Source organism: Micropterus salmoides, unplaced genomic scaffold, assembly GCF_014851395.1.
Source record: "Micropterus salmoides isolate LMB-PRFRI ecotype aquatic unplaced genomic scaffold, ASM1485139v1 Ms_hic_scaffold_17, whole genome shotgun sequence".
NCBI lineage: Eukaryota > Metazoa > Chordata > Actinopteri > Centrarchiformes > Centrarchidae > Micropterus > Micropterus salmoides.
This window is the reverse complement of record NW_024040817.1, coordinates 1,409,509-1,434,152: the sequence shown is the minus strand read 5'-3', so window position 1 is coordinate 1,434,152 and position 24,644 is coordinate 1,409,509. Positions and strand designations below refer to the sequence as shown.

General features: G+C 39.8%; 1 protein-coding gene across 1 annotated transcript in view; it reads right to left on the bottom strand.

Annotated features, from left to right (window-relative positions):
• tmem65 (transmembrane protein 65) overlaps positions 1–24,196 on the bottom strand; it is a 36,542-nt gene extending 12,346 nt beyond the window's left edge. Inside the window, exon 1 of the mRNA XM_038725659.1 lies at positions 23,579–24,196. Within this exon, the coding sequence (XP_038581587.1) occupies positions 23,579–23,849 (271 nt within the window). The 5' untranslated portion in view covers positions 23,850–24,196. The remainder of the gene's footprint in view (positions 1–23,578) is intronic.
• Between the last annotated feature and the right edge of the window lie 448 nt (positions 24,197–24,644).

The following is a 24,644-nucleotide window of genomic DNA, read 5'->3' as shown; positions in this document are numbered from 1 at the left end:
GGCACAACCTGGAGGAGGAACTAGTCTAAATCACAGGATTAGTTGAACAAAAAATTGAAAGTTTATTTTTTAATTTAATAGTAAACTGTAAGTTTGATATTAATATATTCATTATGTTACTAAATTCAATATAATTTCATATAATAGAATATAACTTACCACTAGTATAATACAGTATTAATTCAAATTACAGCTGTTTCAGTGTGGGGTTGTTTTTTTATTCATTAATGTATTGTACTGTTCATTAAGAAAAAAAGTCTCCAACCTTGATTTTGGGCTACTAACTCGTCAATAATCAGATCTGTTTATGCAGAACTATGAGTTCAACATTTATGAAGTTTGTTGCAGCACATCAAGCTTTTTTTTTTTAAATCCCGCTCCACCCAGGCTGTGATTGATTTGTTCACAAAATGTGACACTGACAAGCGCATCGACTTTATGAAAAGTTGAATCTGTTTCAATAAAAAGTACCGATTTAGCTAAATAGCCAGCTAACGTTCACGCTCCTTTTCCCTGTTGTCTTCTGTCTTACCGATTCAGCTGCTGCCGGCGCATCTCGCTCTTTTTTTTCCCGGAAACGGGGCTGTTTAAAGTGGCCGCAGAGCGACCGGCCAACTGGGTTAATCCCGTTACTACTGATCGTCACTCCGACTATGTTTTGGACGATTAAAATTGCCTTAATGGCCTTAAATTTTCGAAAAATTTATTTATTACCTTGTAAGACTTTAAGACCCCGCGGACACCCTTATAAACCTACCTACCTAATGTGGTTTTAAACTTTTCTTTATGGTCAGAACAAACACTTGATGCCAAACAGTGGATCGCTTAACAAATCTGAGGTAGAACATTCAAAAGTAAAATCTTTATTCAGCCCCTTTTCCTCAACAAAATAAATATCTTAATAGAAAAATTCATTCAAGATTCAAATGAATTAAATCAAAACATTTATTGAATTTTTTCATTTGTTGGATTGTTACTGAAAAAAAGATTATATCACAGTAACTATCATTATTGTTTTATTGGCCAACTCTAGTTGCACACAGAAAAACAAATATCACCTACTTCCCTCTCTATAAGACTACTGAGACAAACATTCAGTTTAAAGTTCGCGTCCAAATTTGAAGCAAATTTTCAATCAATTTCCAGAAAATCTGCAAAAGAAAATGTGATTGTTTGAACCCACTACTTTATGAGATATGTAGACTGCACCAAGATTAAAACAGTAATCTATTAGTTGCCATTAAACCATTAAAGAAGAGATGGTGCAACAAGATAGATTTAAAGAGCTCCAGTCAAACTTCAAACAAACAAAATGTGACGTAGATATGACTTTTATGTTCGCTTCATTTCTTCATTTGAGGAAGGTTACAGTTTTGTCATCACTCCACATAAAGCTGATGTTTTCATCTACCGCCATTTTTTCTCTTCGGTGGAGCAGAAGCTTTATCTTTAATATTCTGCTTTTATCGATAAACCAACTTTCAGAATTTCCGGGTTTTCCGCTCAGGTTTCTTTTTTATGAAAATGCACAAAACCACAGGTGGATGGAAATACACCTATACATGGACCTTCAAATGGAGTCTGACCTGTCTGTCTAAAGTCCATTCCAGTTCAAATCCAGTGTGTGTATAAAAAATTCTCTGGACGTGGATCTGAATACCAACATCATGAGTAATGGAAGGAGTAAAGGCAAAATTAAAAGCACTTTGTTTCCCCCCAGTGTATGAAACTGGAAGACCTGAAGCCTGTTCCACCAGCTAAACACAAGTTTGATCATAAGTAAACATTGACTTCTATTGCACCTATTTAGTTTCACACTAAACTTGGCACTTCATTTGGTGCACCATCTGTACTTGAGCAGAGAAAATTAACATTGAGTGCATCCTTCAAGTTGTATGGATAAGAAAGATATTACTAACTAGAGACGGCAATTCAAGAACCGAAAACTTCCAGATCCGTATATATATGGCCACGTGTGATTTTATTAATTCAATGAGTATTTATCTACTATTGTACTTGATGTTTACTAAGCTAAAGATGGCTGTATCACACACACACACACAGCAAATTATGTCAAAAATAACACCACCATCAACAAAGGCTTCAATCTTGGTTGAAAGATTTTGTAAAGATAAAGACGTTTACAGTTCCAGAGTTACTCTTACAGCTCAAGCTAAAGCTGTGTTTAAACTAATCTGCATTCAAAGACCGCTGCTCTCACATTTCACATCACACTTGTGTTTTCTGAATTCATAGTCACCCTTCATCATGAAATCAACTGAGAATCCAGCGCAAATTAAAAACTCACAGCTATGATCTTAAGGAAAAGTGAATTATTGATACAAGGATATAATTCACTCCCCATTTTAAATCCTTTTTAATTTAACTTCCTAAAGATTATTCACTTTTGTATAACTTTGGTGGAAAGAAAGAGAAAAGAAAAATAATGATAATGAGATGTTTTGGAGAACAGCTTAAAGCAAAACATATGGAAAAGTCCCCTGAGTTTAGATTAATGCATTTCTGTCTCATGGAATCTAAATGAGAGGATTTGAGAGTGCTGCATCACTGTTTGGAGCATTTCATCCATTAAAAATTATTATTATTCTACTAATGTGCAGATTATACACATGTAAACAAAAACATTTAATCTCTGAATCAGAACGGCCATCTTTTAAAATCAACATTGATTCTAAGTCTAATTATAAAAGGCACTCGTGTATCCCCACAGACCCTCCCCACTAAAAAATAAATTCACCCATTTTCACAGCCGAGCAGACCTTAGATCTTGCAGCTGGTCAATGAACCCCTGACACATTAATCAAAACTATTTGCCAGTGAAGTCATCCATCGTGCACCTGAGTGCTGGTACATTCAGCTCCTTAAATCTTCTTCCTCAATCTCTGAGCCAAGAACGATCTTAACAACTCAAGACCACATTACCTTTGATGTTGGTAATATAACACTTTTAAATTGCTTGATCAAGACAAATGGACTCAACTTGTATTGGGTCATTATATGCTTTCAAAAGGGGTTTACAAACACGTCATAAAAACTAATCCCATTCAGTATCTTGCCCACAGACCGGCCTCTTGAAAACAAGAGCATACTCTGAATGCGTTTGATGTTTCAATACAAATAAAAATGTGATAAAATGCTACGGAAACAGACTCAGGTTAACAAATCACAAGACTTGTTTGTTACTGAAGCTTCCGCTCAACTGAGGAGCTTTACAGGGTTGAGGGCCGCTCTTTTAATGCCTGAAAGCTGCAATTCATTTGCATGAAAACATGACTGAGATTCTACCCTAGATAAACATAAAAACAACAATAATGAAGTCAACAGAAACCTGATTGTATAGAGCTGAGCCTGATGAGTCTCAGTCCCAAAATGGACCCTGTGCATAGAACAAACCTTTCCTCTGGACTCACACTCAAACTTTAAATTAAACTACATTATTCCCCCTACTCATGGAAAAAGCCAAATTTAGTAGAGTAAAGAAAATCACAGCCTCACGGGGCTACTGGAGTGGCTGTTGCCTTTTTGTCTCGCTGACAAAAGAATATTAATTTCAAATGCGCCGCTGAAAACGTCAGGCCGCACTGTGGGAATAACCCATTTTCACTCTTTCTGATTTGCACTTCCTAATGACTGCAGTGCGAGTACAAACACCGACTCCTGGGAAAACGTGTCCAGAAATAAGTCTGACTGATGCAGGCAAAAATTAATATCACGGCACCCTCCGTCAGGAGCAGCAGATTTGTACTCAGATGAGTAAAGCGTCTCAGTGTTTCTCAGTCGCTGCTGAAAATCTTGTAAAATACATAACGACAGCAGTGAGAGTCTAACACAGTACATGTTATTAAATCAAACACAAGCTGACTGTGTGTGTTGTGTGTGTATAATTACAAGGTTGTTTATTAGTCATTATACAGTACAAGGCTGCATAACGAAACGAAATTAAGATAGAATAAGATGTAAACATATAATTAAGAGTAGGTCTATATTAAAATATGGTAACATATGAAATAAAACAATATATACACAGTTATTTATATACATATACACACACACACGTATAAACTCCAGAACATTCCACAGTGCATTTTTTGAAGTTGCATCTGGGGTGAACAGCAGCAACCAGATGATAATATTAAAGTTTCATCTTCACAATAAACAGTCTGACATTTGGTTTGGGAAACAGAGTGCATCTTGACTGAGTGCATCTTGAGTCCACCTCCTCTCATCTTGCCAGAGTCTTGCTCCGACAGCTGGGGAACATGGACCGCCTGCCGAGCGCTTTACCCGGGATGTTGATGGGGCAGGTCTCTGCAACGATGTGGGCACAACAGTCTCTGAATTCTGCTGTTCGGTCAACATGAGTCCTATTTTGTCCAGATCGGATCTTTAGGAGCAGAAAGTCCGAGCTGGGAACTGTGGCACTTGATCCGGTTGTTTGGGCCACGTGGATCGTGGTCTGCTGCACTTTAATCCAAAAACCCCGTCTTCATCTTCCAACGACTGTATTTATGTCAGAGGTAACGCATGTTTTGGCAATAAAGCCGGAAAAAACAGATAAAACAAACAAAAAGGGTGTAGCGAAGTTTGAAGGAGCTACCGGCTGCTGCTTCCTCAAGCGCTGCCGGTTGCCAGAATTAGACGTCAGCAGATGCTGCATCATCTGTCTGCTGTCAGACTGCTAATTAACAGAGTGGAACTGCTTCCTGCAACACGATGCACACCTGACAAACACACACAACACCTGAGGAACACTCACTGGAGGACTGTCGACCTGGAGGCCAGCAGATGTGGCTGCAAACAACAGTTCATAATTACCGCCTGCGATATTTTTTTACTTCTGTGATGCCAACATGTATTTTTTTTATTACCCTGTAATATTTGGTCAAAACAAACGTTTATTTATTACCAAAGTTTCCGCCTTATTTATGAACATGGAAAACATTTATTTTGACATTTTAAAACATCTTTTGTGCTCTTGCAGTGTTTTGGCAGTAGGTGGATCCTTGTCCTTGAAAACTTCCCAGTAAGATGATAATCTTGCCTCGAGCAAAAACAAGAGAAACACAATCCCCTCAATTCCTAAAGGCTTTTAGAAATGCACAGAGCAGCAGAAGGATTGTCACATTAGAACAGAAATGGTCTATTCATTCAGCCCAAAATGAATGAAAATGCACACTTACGGTCTCGTAATTAACAACATCAATCATCCTCTTATCAACATATTGCACCATATCAGGCATATTTTCTAGAAAACAAGGTCTGGTAACCACTAGGCTGCCTGACAGAAGACTGAAATGAAATAGAAAAACAGAAGAGCTGGAATAATGTCAGAGAAACAAAAAAGGCACTGGACAGAATTAACAACTCTAAAAATTGACATATTTCTTTAATCATCATGACAAAAGTGATTTTGCTCCTAGGAACCTCTTGTTCAACTTCTGAAAACGACTAACACAAACAACAATGTCCGACTGCATAATGAGGTCAAAACAAAATCGGCAATTCAGGGTAAAAACTGTCACCCAGCGCTAAACAATCCTTTACTATATTTTTCAAAATTTAAACGTGACAAAGCAGCGCATGATGGTGCTGCTTTTTGGGATTTTCAGATTCTCACGCTCAGTTATATTTGGTGCTAAAAAGTTATGGAACAGTGGAATTCTGAAACCTGGACAACTACTAAAATCTTGGGTTGGGTGTCGTTTCTATTTTAATAATTCTGATTCTACTCATCATATCCGGTTCCGATTCCAACCACTTCAGCTCAAATCTGGTCGCCACTCAGTGACCTTCATCCTCTTCCCCCTCGCTCATCTTCCCCTTCATGGCTAAAGGCGTCACTGTAGCTGGGAGAGCGCGACATACTCAACGCGGTACGTTCCCTCAGATTCACGCCGTGTTAAAGTCATTCTGTTTTTAGTGAAGCTGAGCCAAACTTTTGGAGTGTTTACTGCAGTCTGCCATGGTCCAGGAATGGAAACAAGTCCGTGTAGCAGGTCCTGGCAGATAAGTGACACTTATGGACTGGAAATTGGGAGGGTAACTGAAATATGCTAAAAAATTGAGGAACTGATAAACACACATCAAAATATCATGGACCTTGAAACTAAAGCTGCAACTAATGATTATTTTCATTAATCGACCAATCTGCTTAATTAATCATTTTAACAATCAATTGATTTGTTGCTGGTCTATAAAATTTTACAAAATGGTGAAGAACGTAGATCAGCGTTTCTCAAAGCCCAAGAAGACGTCCTCAAATGTGCGGTTCAGTTTCCTGTCACAGAGGACTAAAGAAACCAGATGAAATAAGAGAAATTGGATTTTTTTTTAGAAAAATTACTCACAATGATTAATCAATCATCGAATAGTTGGTAATTATTTTAATAATTGAGAACTAATTGTTGCAATTCTACTTGGAAGAAGTTCTCGATACCCAAGCCAAGTAAAATCTATTACCTACTTGATTTTCAATAAATCCCTTGGCTTCTCCTTCGTCCACACACAGGAATGTTTTCAAGCTAAGTTTGTTCCATCATCCTAACTATTAGTGTGTAAACAGCTGTTTCTGCTTTAATTGAACAGAAATCAGAGAATGGCAGAAGACAGACTGTCCCATCGAGTATCCAGGGGACACAGGCTGTCATGTCACACTCTGCTCCCGTCGCAAACACACAGCAGGGAGATAAATTAACACGACCATCGGCCAAATGCTTCGCCTCCTCTACCAGCCAACCTGGCAGCTCATCAACCATTACTTGGACATTTCTTTATATTAAAAACTCTGGATGCCAAACCTTCATGTGGAGTAAAAATAATTGGCTGTTTGAGTGAATACTTTTCACTCTGCTTTCTTCTAATTAGTTTTCAGGCACAATTCGCACGTCAAACCTCCAGACTTCAGAAGATTCTTCTGTTCGGATGAGTTCAGTGTGATGAATATTGACACTCAAATATGACTCAGTCTGATTAAATCTATCACTGGAAAATTAGGGTTTGCTGATAGTTGTGCTCTCACTACAAGTTGCAATTAAAACTGCAGTGGATGATTTGGAGGCCAAACACCTGTGAAAGTGACGGTGATTGAATCGAATCCCACTCTCCTTTGGTGAAATGATCCTGTTTATACCATTGATTCTTTCCAAACTGCCACATGCAAATCAGATTTAACATACAACATACAGTCAAAAGCTAGAACAATTTTACACGATCAATAATATCACTGCGCAAGTAATGAGTTTCACTTCTGACGCAGTACGAGCCCGGCAACACTCAACTCAACGATTGGCATCTACCTGACAGGTGCTGTTATTAGGGCAGTGGAAATTACATGAACACCATATTGAGCACATACAGTGGGGAACAGGATTAAACTGAACTGAAATAACCGATGTGGTAAAATTATGTTGGTTAGAGGTTCTGAATTTCGGTTTTGGTTACTTTTCAATTAATCCTTTCTGCCTAGCTCACAGTTTGCATTCCAGTTCGAAGGTTTACAGCTTACAGCAGGCAGGTTTTCACCACTATATCTGGCTTTCCCTAAACTGCAGACACTGTGTTGCAATATTATTTATTTACTGTGTTGCCAAAACACAGGGCTCCAAAAAAAAAAAAGAAAAGACAGGGTCATCCAGGAGAAAAAGTTCAACTTTTGATGCAATGCAGTGTCATCTGGCAGAGCTAGCTCACCATCCTCCTCCTATCTCACACTCTTACGAGCTGGCACATTCATTTCCAACAAGCACGGAGACATAAATCAATGATAACAATGTTTGTTACATTAAACACACACCTGCTTTCCACACCACTAAGATATACTTCCTTAACAAACTGAAAATGCTCTGTGTGAGTATGCTGTCAAAGCAAAACCAAACTTTCCAACAGCAGCTTGACAGTAAAAGCCCTCCAGTGAAGAGACATTTGATTATGGTACATTTGGGGGCATTTTCTTTACACCTGCTTTGTCAGTTTTACACCAGTGAACTGAATAGATGACGGGCTGTCGGCACATACTGCAGCTTGGGCAGATCTCAAACCAATAAAATACATTATCTGTGACAGTGCTGCAGTTTATCTTTTCCTATTTCGACTCTTTTTTAAAAAGACCTGGAGCTTTTACAGTCAATTTTCTAAACTCTTTAGACCTGTGCAGGAACGCTGACATTTTCATTTTATTCCACTTTGGGTAACAGACTCTTAGGACATAACAGGACTCTGCTGAGAGCAGGCCTCGCTTCCTGCCAGGCAAACAGCAGGGAGAACACAAAATATAGAGTAGCTCCGCTGTCACACTGGAAGCCAGCAGGTGTACGCTGCAAACAACAAAAGGACACAGAGTCTACATACTGTCAGCAGTTAAGCGGTTTTCAAAAACGTACTTCAAAACACAAACGTCTTGGGTCGAGTTTAGCTCTGCTGTGGACTTTCTGCCTGACAGCAGTAAATGGTTTGAGACGACGTTCGGCTCAGTGGAGTCACAGGTTGGAGGCTAACATAACAGAGCCAAACTGGCATCTCAGCCATCAGCAATCAATTGCTGTCTAGTGCGGGTGAGATATAAGCAATATATAGCTATATTAATCTAACAGGATTAAAGGGGCCAAATAAACTCAGACATTGAAAACTTAGTGGTCTACAGGTGCACCACAGAGATAAGTTACAACATAACTAAATAGTTCCACACGCCCCAGGGTCGGTGTAAATCATACATCACTGAATGATACTCACTAAAGGGTAAAACAGGTGTTTATATGACTCACAGCATAAATCTCATGTCCTTTTGCAACACAGTAATTCAGTGAAGACATAATTTGTTGATATGATATTTCAATATCGATCTGCCCGGTACCGCGGCTGTTTGGAACAACACTTTTGTCTTTATAAGCGGCTGGACAATACATAGAACAAACTAGATTCATTTAAGGACACTGAACCCAGGCAGTCCTGGTTGATTTGGCGATACCCGTGGTTACAGTGGTACCCAAGTACAGCAGACAGTGGCTGAGCAGTGCTCTGTCAGCAGCTGGTGGTTCGGTTTAGTGCAACCAAACTATCTCATGTTGTTTTAATTAAGAGGTCAGACAAAAAATAACTGCAACTGCTTACACCATGGGAAGTTTTACACAAAATAGCAATAAAGTTAGTCACCTTGTTGAGAAGTTAAGAGGTGTGCAGCCTGTTGCCTGCAGCTCTTCATCTAACAGCTCACCTTCTTGTTAAATCACACTTTTGCAAAAGTAAAAAGGTCAGCTGATGAACAATATCAGCAAATATTGGGTTAGCGATAGCAGTGAGGCTGTTATCAGTGAGACAACATAGTTTCCTGCGAATCCCTCATACATATATAAAAACCACTACACAGAAAGATAATTACTGAATGTAAATATAATGAATATGAATATGTCATTTCATGTGTATGGGGAAAAACACCTGTTTTAGGGAAATCATTACATCAATTCAAAGTTTTGCAGCAGGGTCTCTCGATCGCTCTCTCCTCCTGCATTTCTTCGCTATTCCTCCCCCTCCCTCCCTCCCTTCCTCCCTCCCTGACTGTTTATGTAATTGTTAGTTTTGAGATGCAGAGAGGAATCATCTCAATCTCCCTGCATGAGGCGGCACTTTCGGCGCATTTCAAAAGCGATATCATGCTGCTGTCGACCTAGGAGGCTCATCTTCGGCTCCAGTTTTGAAGTGAAGGCCTAATTTATGTGCCATTCAAACAACGCCTTTAATCTTACTCAAACTTCCCAGGCGCTGCTGGGTGCTTCAAAACACTTCCAACAGATTGTTCATCGGTCTCAAGTCTCGGAGGAAATATCTGCTTTATTCAAGGATCCCTTCCACAACACTCGATGAGATTGACAAGTTCTGGGGGGGGTTGTGCCATGAGTGGACTACTGAAAGCACACACACTCAGAACTGCTGTGTGTGGCAGCAGGACTTACTAATTGTTTTTACAGTTATATGGAGGAAAAACACTGGTTTCATTCTCTATGGTGAAAGTTCAAAGAACAATGAAGTCTCCACAGGATGTTTATTATGTAAATGAATTTAGGCCGTGTTTGCTACAGCACAGAAGTGTCTGAAGGGCTACCTAACAGAGAACTTAAGTCCCTCCACTTCCTGTGGACCACCATGGGACCGGTAGTCAATGGCAAGAGAGAACAAATGTTTTTTTTTTTATCCCGTTTGAATTGGGCCCTGAATTACACATGATGTTTGTCAAGAGCTTATTGTAAAACCGCTTAAGTAAAGACCACAAACCCAAAAGTCCTGTATGTGACGTCTTTACTTTTTCACCCAGTGACTGAAGCTAACGTCAAAACACTTGGATGTAATCATTTTCAAATTTCACAACAGGTTTTCATCTAATGAAATATTCTGCTTCAGTCCATGTTTGCTGGCATTTGGGCCAATCTAGCTGCGTATCAGATCTCTCTACACTAAAAACGACTGAAAATGCACTTCTAGTGGCCGTTCACGTACACTGGGCATGCGCGTGCCGGTGTAAACATGACGCAGATGGTCTCGCTCTTCCATAGTTACAGAAGATTTGGTGAAAGAATAAAGCACTACAGACTCCAGATGTTATTTTGCATGGACTAATAACGAGCTGGGACTGTTACTGAACGTAACACAGGAGTTCAAAGCGGCTGTGGCGCCGGTAAACAGGAGTTGTTGCAAAGTAAATACGGCGACTGCGAGTGTTATTTGCACAGTACAAAATATTTTTATAAAAATACCCTGTCAAAAATGCAGCATCATGTTTCTACTTTGCATGACTTATGAGACCTTCGTTTTTGCCCGTCTAAATTCCAGAGTTTCAAAACAGCATTGGCAGCATTTTCAAACTTCTCCGTTTTAGGTTTTCGTTTTAGACGAGAGGTGCAAACGTAGTCGTGTGGATGGGGCCTTAAGCTAATCTTTCAAAAAAATAAAAATAAAAACTGAATCACTACCGTTTGCCCTTACTGCACATTAAACGAGGCGCGCAACTGTATTAACGGAGAACTCCAGCAGGAACCCAACAGCACCATAAATTAGATTTCTAACCACCACAACAAAAAAACACTGTTGACCAGGTTACTGTCCCCGTCCTTCGCACAAGTGTCGGTCACATCGAACGTCCGCACAGGACTGTTGACATTTAATAAACCATTTTTTCAAATTGATGATTTTGTTCAAGGAATTTTTTTTTTTTTTAAAGGGTGTTGATGACGTCAACATATGATGACAGACATTCAAAGATTCATTCTAAAACCTCAATAAAAACGTCAGGTGTAATAAAATAGTCTGTAGAGCCCTAGAAGTGTCCTATTCCCACTAATTAATTCCCTCTAGATTTGTACCATTTGTCTGAATTAATTTCAGGCGTCCATTATTGTCACTGGTGGGAAATGTTCTCTGCACAGACGCCACCTGAAAATAAAAAGCAAACCTCCAGCACTCGATCCATAGAAGAATACAATCAACTCTTCATACTTTTCACCACAGAATATCCAGGCCAGTTGTATTTTTTAAGCCAAGAGTGTGGCATGAGTTTCTGCTCCAGATTTAGCACTAGCAAAAGCCAGAGAAACATTCACCTTGACAAATGTTTCCCTGGCTTTAACAGTTGCACTTTACGTCTTAAAAAGGCTGAAGCACAGTCAAACAACCACTTTCATATTTTATGGAATTGCCAGGTCATTATGTCTTATTGCCAGGTAATTCATAAACATATCAATAATATATGTGGAGTCAACATTGCTCTTAGATGTGATACTGTATACATGGGTGATAGCCCATTTAAAGGGTGACAGATCACCGATAAGTAACCGATACAGATTCTTCTGGCAGCAAGCAAAGTTGGTTATGAGGAAGTGGCTAAAAACAGAACCACCCGCCACTGATGAATGGATAGAAATAATACACAAAATATATTTAGTGTAAAAGGTTGTTATTTTCCCCTCAAAGTCCAAAAAGAAAATGCTTTTTCTTTGGACGAGTGGGCGGAGAACATTAAAAATATAGTGTCAGACTTGCTGATTTGATAATATAAAACGAGCGAGAACATATTGTGATCAACATTCATTTTATTGCAGCCAACAGCTCGCTCTTAACTCATTTTTTCATTCCCTTCCTCCTGTAATATCTAAGGTGAAAGCTTCCATGTCCAACTGTAAATAATTAAAGCTAATAATATAAAAGAAAACCTGGAAAAGCCAGCCTGTAAAATCAAACACACTGCGAAATGTTTTTTATAAAAGTGTGCAGTGTTACATGAATATACTTGCAGTGATAGTGATTTATAAAAAAGGAGGAGTGTGAAATTAATGCTTTTCCCAAAAAAAGAAAAAAAATTTACACAGCTAAATTTTAACCCACCTGCAGCCTTGACTTTATTCGTGGGTCTCACACGTTCAGTGGTTAATAGTAGGCTATAGTTAAGTATGTAGATGCGAGTACAATCCATCCAAGCTGCACCACAAACAGAGGATTCATTATTAACAGCAGGTCTGTATTTACCTGATGATGAAAGTCACCTCATAATGTCCTGCCCTTTGCTTCATTAGTGACTAAATTAGTTAATCTTACCCCAACAGTGTCCACTGGTTGACAATAATGCAAGATGTTGAGCCACAATATCTCATGTGAATTAAGAATATTTAAAATTGTCTCATTATAATTTGGCACACAGCATTTCACTTTATACAATGGGCAGATGGTGCCTCAGTTTTTCAGACGCACTGAACCGGGATTCAGGAAGTGGCCCTTTTATCTATCGGCCTATCCATAAAGTATATAAAAACAACAGTACCAGGGGGCTGGGTTGCATTTTTGATCCGAGTTGCATTTTTGATCTGGTTCCCAGTCTCTCATCAAACCGCTTTCCCTCCTGGGTCTTTTTTATTAGCAAAGAGCGATGCAGATGGCAGGTTGTTCCATTTTTAGCTGGCGCTTTCCATCAGAGCTGTTAAAGATGACAAACATATCCCACGGCAGGTTTTTCAGCTGTAGCTAACTGAGGTTAATTATAAAAGGCAAAAATAACAATTCTAGCTGTTTCCTGTATAATACACTTTCTTACATAACTGGGGTATCACTATACAACCACAAGTAGACTGTGTGTCTCCAACAAGACTCCTCTTTAATGAAACTAGCAGACTGCGTCATTTCGGTTTCATTTAAACACTTCCAAGAAGTAACTTGGGAAAATTCAATTGTCAACTTAAGCAAGTGACACCTTTTAGTTCAATGGGTAAGTTACATATTTAATCAACATCTCCCGTTGCTTAGCTCGTTTTCAGGTTGCAGGTGGTCAACATTAATTAGGCTGCAACTCAAAACTTTCTGTCTTTTCAGCCAACAGACAGTGATTACAGATCGTTTCTTCTAAAGTTGCAAATGTTAAAAGCTCACCAGCTAAATCTTCAGTTTTGGATTCAATACATTGTTACTAAACCCCGACTTTATACAGTAAAGACCTTCTAAGCTTTGGCTAAAATCAATATCCCAAATATCAAGAGCCTTTTTCTGAAAGAAGCACAGATCCATGTTCAGAGACACTCACAGCTGATGTCCAATAATAGCCCAACACAGAGCTGTCCTCACACTTTCTACTGCTGCACACAAATCCTGCAGAAACATATGCCGCCGTCTGTGCGGAGGAAACTACTTGAGCTGCAGACTGGAGGATCTAAGACTTATTTTTCGAAGTGAGTGCTTTTAATTTCAGAATCCAATATTGATGTTTTAGTCTAGTGATCACAGATAATCAAGACAAACAGCCTGCACTAGGTCATTGATCTACATGATTGGGGGGGTAATGTCTCTCAGCCAACCTCGCTTTGCAGCAACTTAGAAAGGTAAATTACAACACAAAGTGTCTGGTAAGCTACCATTTTGGGGAGAATATTTTAATGTTAACAGCAAAATGGAAACCAATGAACAATCTTAAAAAAATCAAATAAAACACACACACTTAGTTTACGCTAGTGTGTAAGTTTTAGTGACATCTAGTGGTCAGGGTTGCGAATTGCACCCCCCCTCCCCCCTTTCCAAGCGAGCAGTACAGCTACGGTGCCTGAGACAGGACAAATAAGTCATCTATGAGATAAAAGAGATTCCCAGTCAAGAAATGAGGATTCTTTTAGATATATTAAGAAATAATACAAATGATGTAAAACCAAATGTTTTTTTGAATATTATTGTTCCTTTTTCATTAACAAACAACAGCCACATGAAGAAATGAAGAGTTACATGATGCCTTATACTCCTGTAATCCATTATTTTACATCTTGGGAGGGTTGGCTCATCTGGACTATCATACCAAAGTAAATGAAGAAATTCTCAAACACTATCACACCTAGTGTATCAAGTATGACCACTGACAGATACCAGGACAATGTAAGGCTCACTGTTTCTGCACCACAGTCCATTATAAACCACATAATACATGATGTTTACAAAGGCATTAGCTGGGGAGGATCAAGGCTCCTCTCGCTTTTCTTAAGAGAGAGAGAGTAACTACATGAAATTAATCCAACATACATAAACACCACAAGCCAAAGCACAGCGCTGGAGAATAAACTAATCCAACTAACAATACATTTTTCTCTACCAGTCAGTAAAAGTTTAGCTGGCTGATGCTTCCATGCTCTAAGCTAACGTTACGGTTCAATTGCCAATTAACGTTACTGATCAGCTGATTGTCTGGCTAACGTAACCGGCAAAGCCAAACCACAGGCTGGAGAATAAGTAGGCGACATGAAATTAATATTTCACACCACTGACAGGGGAAATATGGCCAGCTAATAGCTAAAGCTATCAAACAACATCTTTCATTTGCATCGCTAAAGTCTGACAAACAAAGTTAATTATCTGTCGAGCAGAAAACAGACAACTTCAGCACCGCTTTGAAAACATCTGTCCCACATTAACGTTATAGCCTTCCATCTGGGCAAATCCACAAAATCTGTGATTTCTGCCGTCAGCTGTCTGTCCCGACTCCGTCTGGCTGTCGGCTCTCGTGCTAAAAATCAACGTGTGCTCCTTCATTTGTCCAAATGTCACTTTTCTTCTTAATTCTAATAAACCAGAAGACTAATGGGAGACTGTATATTACTATTAATATTATTATTCCCTCTTCTTCTTCTTCATTGTAGGTATCCAATGTAGTGACTTAAATAAATATTGGTGGATAAATGAAGGTGCAGCCTGAGGAAACAGCGGGGTTCGGTGTGCAAATACTGTTTATAAAGATTTTCAAATTTTTATGCACTCCTCTTTGCAGGACTCCCAAGTCACTCTCAAGGCAGTTAAGCTGCACAGTAAACAGTGACAACTGATCAAGGGAAAGCTTATGAGCTTCTTAATGCACAGAGAGGTTTGAATTGCCAAGTGGCATCATGAAAGCCATTTAAAATCACTTTCCATGCATCAAAAAGAACCTGGAAACTGTGATGGGAGCTCCTGCCAATAGTTCCTCATTTCTGTACATCAGCACCTCAATGTTTTCCTCGTCTTGAAAGCCATATCACAGCCAAGTGACAAACATTTCTGAGCTCATAAGACCGTGTAACCTGAGGGAAATAAAAAGTAAATACTGCTGATGACTAAATGTTTTCTTCCTCAAAGAGGTTTTCTGGATTAAATATCTTGTAAAAGAACAAACAGACTTTATATTATCTTGATGTTAAATACATACATTTATTAATGCATTTGGTAAAGAAATATTGTGATTGCTTTGATTATGTCTACATCTCTGAGCCCCGGCCAATGAGCGGCTCAGCTGAATCGTGTTAACACAAAATTAAAGTGAGTGACACTGTAAAAAAATATAGCTGAGGTCAAGAAATGTTTACAGCCACCTCACTAATGGTTCAAACTATAAACCAGCACAAAATGACAATTATTGTGCCAACATTCACCTTCATGTTCTGAACAGTCACATTACAAACAAACAAAAAAAGTAATACTTGCGTTTTGGAAAACTCCAGTCCAGCACGGCATGATGGGAAATGTGGGTCGTCGCTATAACCTACATTACAAACTGGAGCAACATAAAAGCAGCAAAACTCTCTGGTTGGCCCGGTTACAAAATGTAGATAACTATATTCATTGCCCTTTATTGGACATCAACCTGGTGTTTACACGCTTATTGTCAAATAAGTAGGCTGTGTGTGAATAAATGCTTCAGGTAGCGATTGATGACATGTGAGCCTAGATGAGCCGGCGCAGACAGACAGCCTCATAGATTAAAATGAAAGTGCATCCGCTCTATTTCACAGAAAGCAAGTCCAAAGTTAACAACCGAGCCATCGGTACAGGTATGTGGACGACACTTGGGTCAAAATAAAAACCCAGGAAGTGCAAGCCGTCACAGAACATATCAACTCCGTGGACAGTAACATCAAGTTCACACGAGAAGATGTGCACAGCAACAGAGTTTGGCGTTCCTGGACTGTCACGTTGAAGATGACAGGAGCCTGCAAAATAGGGTTTACACACACACACACACACAGACACATACTTACTTTTTCATTCCCACCACCCACAGGAACACAAGCTAGGAGTCATCAGAACCCTGCACCACAGAGCAGACCACATACCAACAAGTGCAGAAGCCAGACAGAAGGAACAGAACCACCTGAAGGGGGCACTTACAGCCTGTGGATACCCTAAATGGACCTTTGTGAAAACAGCCACAAGATCCAAGAAGAACAAAACTACAGGGGAGGAGGAAAGGAAAGTCAAACGCAACAACATTGTGATTCCATACGTGTCTGGAGTATCAGAGAAACTCAGGAGGATTTTCAACAAACACAACATCCCTGTGTTTTTTAAACCCAAGAACACGCTAAGACAGATGCTGGTACACCCCAAAGACCGCACACCCAAACACAAGAAAAGCAATCTAGTGTATGCGGTTTGAAAGACGTTTACACCCGGGTTGAGAAGCCGTCGCTGAACAGAGGAGGGGGTCTACGCCACCACTTATGCCCAACTTACAATGCGGTCCTTTCATCATTTCCCAGGAAACTCAACAAGCATTTCCACTTAGCCTCAGGTGAAGATACCAAAGATGATCATTCAGACTGTCGTTACCGCAGCCAGGAGCACTAACGAACCAGCGGTATCGACGATCCTGGCTAACGATCCCACAGAGGTTAAATAGCCGAGTTTCCCTACCAGCCGGTCAGAACTGAAGAAGTCTCTTTGATGAAGGACGAAACGTCTTCTAGTTTTTCTTCTACAAAGCCCAACAGGGCTTGGGAGAAAGAAACAAGGCAATATGCTGGGCACATTTATTATAATGTGACAGAGAAAGAAAACTGAATTCATTGCTTCATCAGAAGGGAAGCATTGTGGCCACAAACAAAAGCATTGTGGCCACAAACAAAAAGCTGGTAAGAATACCACAAACATGAAACAGAAGTAGGATAACACGTTTTTTTAAAGCTATGCCAACGGTTAATAAGTAGTTATTACCTTACATATAATCTGCCACGATGACTACTTTCTACATCTAGTTTATCACCTGCACTCTGTTAATTCTATCCAAAGCTACAGAAGTGATTCCCAATCACACGTCTGGCTCTATGATACAGTGACGTAGAGGAAACGCTGCCCTTGAATTAATCTAACAATACATCACTGTCTACAACAAGGACCTGCAACTGGGCGTTAGATACTTGTTCAGCTCACCCTGTGGTTTAATCATTTCTGACACGCCGACTGTAACTAGAGACACTACAGTTTAAATCGCTCATTAATTAATCACTCACTCCTCCACTGATAAGCACAGCATTAGCTTTGTGGCTAATTTAGCAACAGGCTATACTGAAATAGTAACAGCTTTCTTAAGACTAAAATGACCCAGACTTTCAGTTAACTAAAACTTGACTAAATACAAACAACAAAACTAAACAAAACAGGATGACGTTGAGTAACACTGTGCCTGCGCCTTCCTCAGACAGGCTGAAATAGCAACTGTCGCCGGAGGAGCTCTGGCATTTTAACAGTTGAATGTTTGTGTTAAACTAAAGCAGGTTTAAAAAGTGTGACAATAGAGCATTACACGTGTGACAGTCCATCTGTTACTTCTATCAGATACAAGCAAATGGTCTTTCCAAGAAAAAAGAAAAGAAAAGAAAAGAAAAATAGGATGACTGAACGGTCAGAAACACATTTGTTTCTCTGGTGGTTTCCAGAACTGGAGCTCTAGGTCTGTCTTAACACTTGTCACCACAGGATGACAGCATCAATAGCCAATTCAATTATATGAAAACCAAGCCGACCTCTGGAGCATCATTAGTGAGCATTAGTGAGAACAGTGTATTAGCAGTGTGACATTTCAGACAAATTACTGTGGAAAATAAACCACTCAATACTCCTGACCGTGGACTGCTAATGATGCAAACTCAGTGTAATTGGGCATTGTTGTTGTTTAAACCAAGCGGGAAGCTTCCGGTCAGAGAACTGAGTTGGAAGCAGAAGTCCCTTAAACCTTCATTCTGTCGTAAGGCCAGCAGGGGGCGACTCTTCCGGTTGCCAAAAGAAGTCCAGTTCCAGTAAACACTTTCATAATGAGTTTATGGTCTCAATCGCTAGTTTCAGGTCTTCTTCAATACAACATGATGGTCATTTAGTAAATTATGGTACCATTTAGAGGAAAAAAAATCACAGTTAAGGTGAATTAAAGAAGCACATAGCTATCCGGGGATCCGGTGAAAAAAACAAAACAACATGGCGGCGCCCTATCGGCCAAACTCGAGGCTTCAAAACGACAATCCGCAAACCAACGGGTGACGTCCAATTCTTCTATCCAGTTTATGGTTTAAACCAACCTCTTCTCAGGTATATTCTGTTTCACTTCCTCCTGGATCTGAATTAGAAATCATCCAATGCGAGGGAATCTCAGGCTTTAGGAAAGTGTTTAGACATCTCCTCTTCAGTGGAGAAATGTGAAAACACCTCTTTAGTGACAAACTCTGCAACATACAAGTCACTAAAGTCAACGTCTGACATTTAAGGAACATGAGATGCTTTTAAGTGCTCCCTGGTGGACGGATAATGCTACTGAGTTACTAATTTCAAAATGGAACGGGCATTAATGTTGTTTCACAAGTCGAATATCTGCTGTGACAAAAGCTCTTTACTACATGTAATCTCAGTTTTAATGTGACCTCATATTTTCTCTACTTTTAAAACATCCACAATGAGCCTCTCCATTTAAATGTCTGAAATGTAGATGCAATGTTTTAATGAGCCTGCATCTCAGCTCAGCGACTCACTGGGCTGAACAGTAAATGCTTCTTATACTCTCGCCATTCTTCAGTGACATTTAGGTCATTAGTAGTAAAAGTAAAAGGGGGAAGACAGTTGCTTATTAGTGAGGACTTTCAGAGCCAATCTCGTTCCTTTCGTCTAATTAATGTCCTGCACAGTGCTGCAGAAAGACAGGTGCTGCTTTGGTCACAGATTCTGCATTGTCCCACTTAAAAATACACCTTACCAAATACTGCAGGCTCAAACATATCTTAACTAGTTTTGACTGTTTAAATCAGAAATCAGAGATGGCAGCAACATGCGATACACTGAGGTGGATAGCGTCTGCCTTGACTTGTTTATTGTTGTTCTGATTCATGTCACAAAGTCTTAGAGCACTAGTGAACATGAGAAGCTTCTCATTAGCTAATGTTGTAGAAAACATTGTGCAGCATTAAGCCCAGCTTGAAGGCGAGAGATATACAGACAATGCATATGAAACATGCCCAGTGGTGTGTTTAATTTTGTTGTTTGTTTTGTTTAATTGGAGCTTTTAACATTTTATGGCTCATTAGTTTTCTTAGTCAAATTACCATCACACAACTCTACTATCAACTATCATGCAGGTGAGTTTCCACAATCAGCTGTTTTTTTATGCACATTTTGAAGTATCGCATTAGAAAAGGTTGATCAAATCAAACAAGTCCTTAATATCCCTTAAAAAGTTTTTACTCTCTCTAGAGGTGGATTTTGCCTTTGTTGATAAAAGTGTTAATGCGCTAAATGGGAGACAAACACTTTTGCCGAATAAATTCTGACGTAGCAAACTTGTAACTCACGTCTGATCAGCTGTCGGCGTCTTGCCGGATAGTCCTATAATACGCGGATACATGGCTGGTAGCAGTTTGCCTGCTTGAAACACATTTCTGAACACATTTTTCTAAGCTCAATGGCCAGCAGTTCCACGCGCCTGGTTTTGCCTCTGGTTAGGAACACATATGTCTTCTTTATTACAGCCATTGCCGTTGCCTGGTTTATTTGCTGCAAAGCAGTTGATGGAAACACCCATTTCACATTTACTTTTCTTTTTTGCGACATTTCAAAAGTCCGCTTAAACTTGGCGTGACAATTACATGGAGACATGGCTATAGACTGTATGAAACATGGATGCAGTCTCTGTTACGTCACCTATAGGTTTAGCGTAGAGGTACAGCGAGTGTGAAGCTCAATGTTGGCGGCTCAGGCCATCATCATCTTGGCAGTGGCTAGTCGCGCATCACTCCTGGTTAATCCAAAAATGGGTAAAGAGGTGGAGCGTGGGTGAAGCGGAGGCAGGCTGAATAAAGCACGGCTGCTGCAGTTAGCCCTGTTACTAGAAACAGCCATTCCCTTAATTATGCATAACTTTAAGGCTTAATATAATTTCAATGGGTGACTTATTGAAATTAGCTAGAGGGAACAAAAGTATTTTTTGTACCATAAACATGTTTATTTATGCTGTAAAGATGGGCATTTTAACATAAGCATTGACTTGGTCCTTTGGAGCCAGTCTCAAGTGGCCGTTCGATGAACCGCAGTTTTCTGCCCCACAGGTTGCCACTTGCTTTCCACAACGGACTGTTTACTTTGCTGATTCAAGTAGGCGAGTAAACACTAAAATAAGGTGAAGAATGAAGTATAATTAAAATGGTTAAATAAGAAAAAACCTCGGCAACTACAAATATACATCGCTAACCCAGACCCCAGCCGCCGCCACCGCCTATCTGTGGGGAAACACTGCAGAATTATTATAATTATCCATCTGCCTCTTTTGTATTACTTTTAGCTGTACTTGAGGGGACCAAAATTTTCAAAGCTTCCAATCACAGTTTATATTAATGTCATGAAAGTCTGTGAAAATAATGAAGATAATAAGTTAAAAGATGGTGCATTTTTATAATACAGAGGAAATTGGTGGTTTCAAACTCTCTTAAGAGCTCAAAGCTTTCTGCTGCCAGGCTGACATCAACAGTTTTTATGGGATAAAAAAAACAACAACATGAAAACATTTTTGTGACCTTTAAAACTTTCCGGGGCTCAAAAAATCTGGACGCTCACTGGGATTATTACCCATCATTTCGCACAGCAACTCAACTGCACTGCTGGAGAGGGAGAGAAGAGAATAAAATGTCTTACTTAAAGCCCTCAAGGCCATAAAATGATAAGCCCAAACTTTAGTTTGGTTTAAGATACTTGTATCTTTGCAATATGCATTTTTAATTAATTAAACCCAATCTCTAAAGGATTCAAAGCTGGGTCTTGGGTAGATTAAATTATTTTAATTATAAACGTGTAATTGTGTTTGAAACTAGAGGCGAGAAAAACTTGCAAATACATTCCTAAATCCATTTTAGTGCATTACAAGCTTAATTAAATGCTCTTGCATAGTAGGCGGACAGATTAGCAGCCAGAAAAGGGTAATAATTTCCTGAAAATCATCTTACAAATCATCTTACATATCATCTTACATAATACCCCAAAAAGTAGTTTGAGTGCACGGCGCTAATGAGAACAGTGTGTTACACAACAAAGCGATGAGGAGCCAGGCTGAAGGCACAACTCTTTGAAATCTTAGCACTGTGTCAGCATTTTATCATTCCAGCATTACCCGACTGACCAGGAGGGGGGAAACAGTGGGATACTGCAGAGAGGAGGACAGTAAACGCAGCCTGAGACACTCATGTGCTGCAGTTTGTGAGGTGAAAATCAGAATTACACGTCTGTAGTCTCCCGAAACACTCTTTAATTTACATCCAAGCCTAAAGGGATTAATTTATAAATCATTATTTTTCCTTAATTTTCAGGCATTTTGAAGGAATTGGAGAGTCCTCAAGACACAAAGGTTGTGCTGAATGATAAATATGAACAAATAAAAATCATATTGTTTTGACAGATGCTGCGACATGAGTCACAATTCGAGGTACTGGTAATATTTGCATTTTTAAAAAATATATAAACTGACGATGATTTTTTGTTCCCTTACATCTGGAGAATATGATTTCGTAGGCAGTAGCGCCACAATGCTTCATTTATAATAGTATGTTGTGACACATTTTACCTTTAATCACGTGGTGACATTGCAACATCAATAATACTTTAATTAAGTTGTTCAGCCCTACTCTGAGGACATGATTCAGATCTTTCTAGTCCTGATTCATCAGCTGATTTTACTATTTCAGTCCGAAGATGAGTCACAATTTTTCCCTCTTTCAAGCCAACAGAAAATATCCTCTGGTGACTCAATAGAGGAAATACACACACAAAAGGCAGAGACAGTGCAGGTTTACAAGGAGGTGTTAATGTCCCTACATCGATTATTTTAATTAAAGGGGGAATCAGTAAGACTTTATAGGCACATTTAACCCTGATATCTCAGCTGGGGCTTTGTAAAGTGCTGATAGTTTTAAACTTCCAGACAATCGGTGCAGCATGTCATAAAAAGAACTGTGAAAATAAGCAATACCAAGCTGGATTGGTCATTATATTGTATTATGGTGAAGTTCCCCATTATAACTAGTTTCAGTCTTGGAGATTCAGTTCCCCTTAACATCCCAGTGAGAATTCTGATATATCTGACTTGGTGCTGCAGCTGCTAATCAGCTGTGAGTAATGCAGATGCTCTGGCACGACTCCTTGTTGAGGATGAGTTGTTTAGTTTTTTAACTCGAAAAAAAATAAACCCATAAAAGGTGAAACAGTATCTGTGACTACAGCCAAAATCTCGCTTTCATCGTTTGACAGCTGTGTTGTCAGAGACCTTTTCATTTGGATGCAGCCTTGACAAGCCATTTGAAATAAACATGCTTATGGATCTTGTTTGTTTTTTTGCCATGCAGTAAGTATATGTACAAATTTACTTAAGTTTGTGCCTCAGGTTTTGGAGAGCAAGCTAATTCTAATTTGACTGTCCAGGTGTCAGTGTTACTTCACTTCTTATTTTCAGCTTCAAGTCTTTACCCTGGAGTGAATTACCTAACAGGTTAGAAGGAGACAACCCTTTGCTGTTTCAGTTTCTACAGCTGGCACCTGTGTGGCCTACCACCATGTGCCCCTGAGGGCCAACAGTGTCTGCAGGGTTTCACTTAAACAAAGACAGTGAGTAAGCAGTCCTTCAAGCAGAGAGGATGACCCATCAGTGACATCAAGTCAAAACAATAGTTTATACATTTACCACCTGATACATATATAAATATCGGTCAATATCGGTGCACCGTTCGTACCTGTCATTAAATCTCAGCTGTCACCTTTGACCTGCTCTCTTTCTTACCTTGAGCGATGGCTATGGACTCGAAACTCTGCAGCTCCTTCAGTAAACACGTCCTCTCGTTCGGGTGGAGGCGGTAAATAAACTCTTTGGCTCTCTTGGGGGAGTTGAGCGGCTCCTTCGGCTCGTTTCTCCCATGTGTTCCCAGGCAGCGGCTGGGTGTGGGTCGCACTATCCCCGGCAGCCTCGGCGCTACCACCGCCTGCCTCGCAGGAACCGACGGCAACTTCTGTACAACCCGTCGGAGAGCTCTCTGTCCAAAAAACGTCAGCATTGCGGCGAATTAAATAACTACTCCCAAGTCTGTGAAATGTAAAAAAAATAAAAATAAAACAGGCTTCTTTGAGCGTTGATCTCGCCGCCCCAGCAACGACTGGCGCTCGGGCAGAAGTTGTTCGGTCCTACTAGCTAGATTTCGACCTCAATGAGAAAGAAACCAACGACTTTTCATGACCGTTTCTCTGAAACTCGGGTTAACTTTCAAGCCGCCGAACATTTCTTCCTTTCTTACTATCCGCTGGCTTGTCATGATCTTTTAAGACGCGGCAGGTCGGGAGTTTGTCACATGAAGTTCAAGCTAAAGCCGAGCGATAACTAACCAAGTCAGCCGGAATTACAAAGCACATTTCCGGCGCCGGCTTTCAAAATAAAGCGCGTTGCTTCCGGTCACATCTTTTCATATTAAATCCACAGGATGTGAGTTAAGAGTACAAATAAAGAAAAAACTGGATGGACTGCATCGGTTTTCACTTCTTTCCTCCCCCTCACCCTTTGGGCCCCTTGTCACTTCACCTGTGTATTTAACATTTGTAGTTGGGAAGGGCTCTGGTTACAGTAAGGATGCCCGGATCATCTTTTTGCGCTTGATCCTTATCGGTCTTTTAATTTAGAGAATACGCCAACCAAATCCAGTACTTGTTTGTTTTTTCCTATCATACTACAGCATTAAATTAAAATGCATTAAAATTGGCGAAGCCATTTCAGTCAGTTTGCCAACAGAGTAGCTGTTTCTCGAAGAAGATATTACCAATTTAAAGTGATCCTTTCCTATTACATTTAGTAGTGTGCA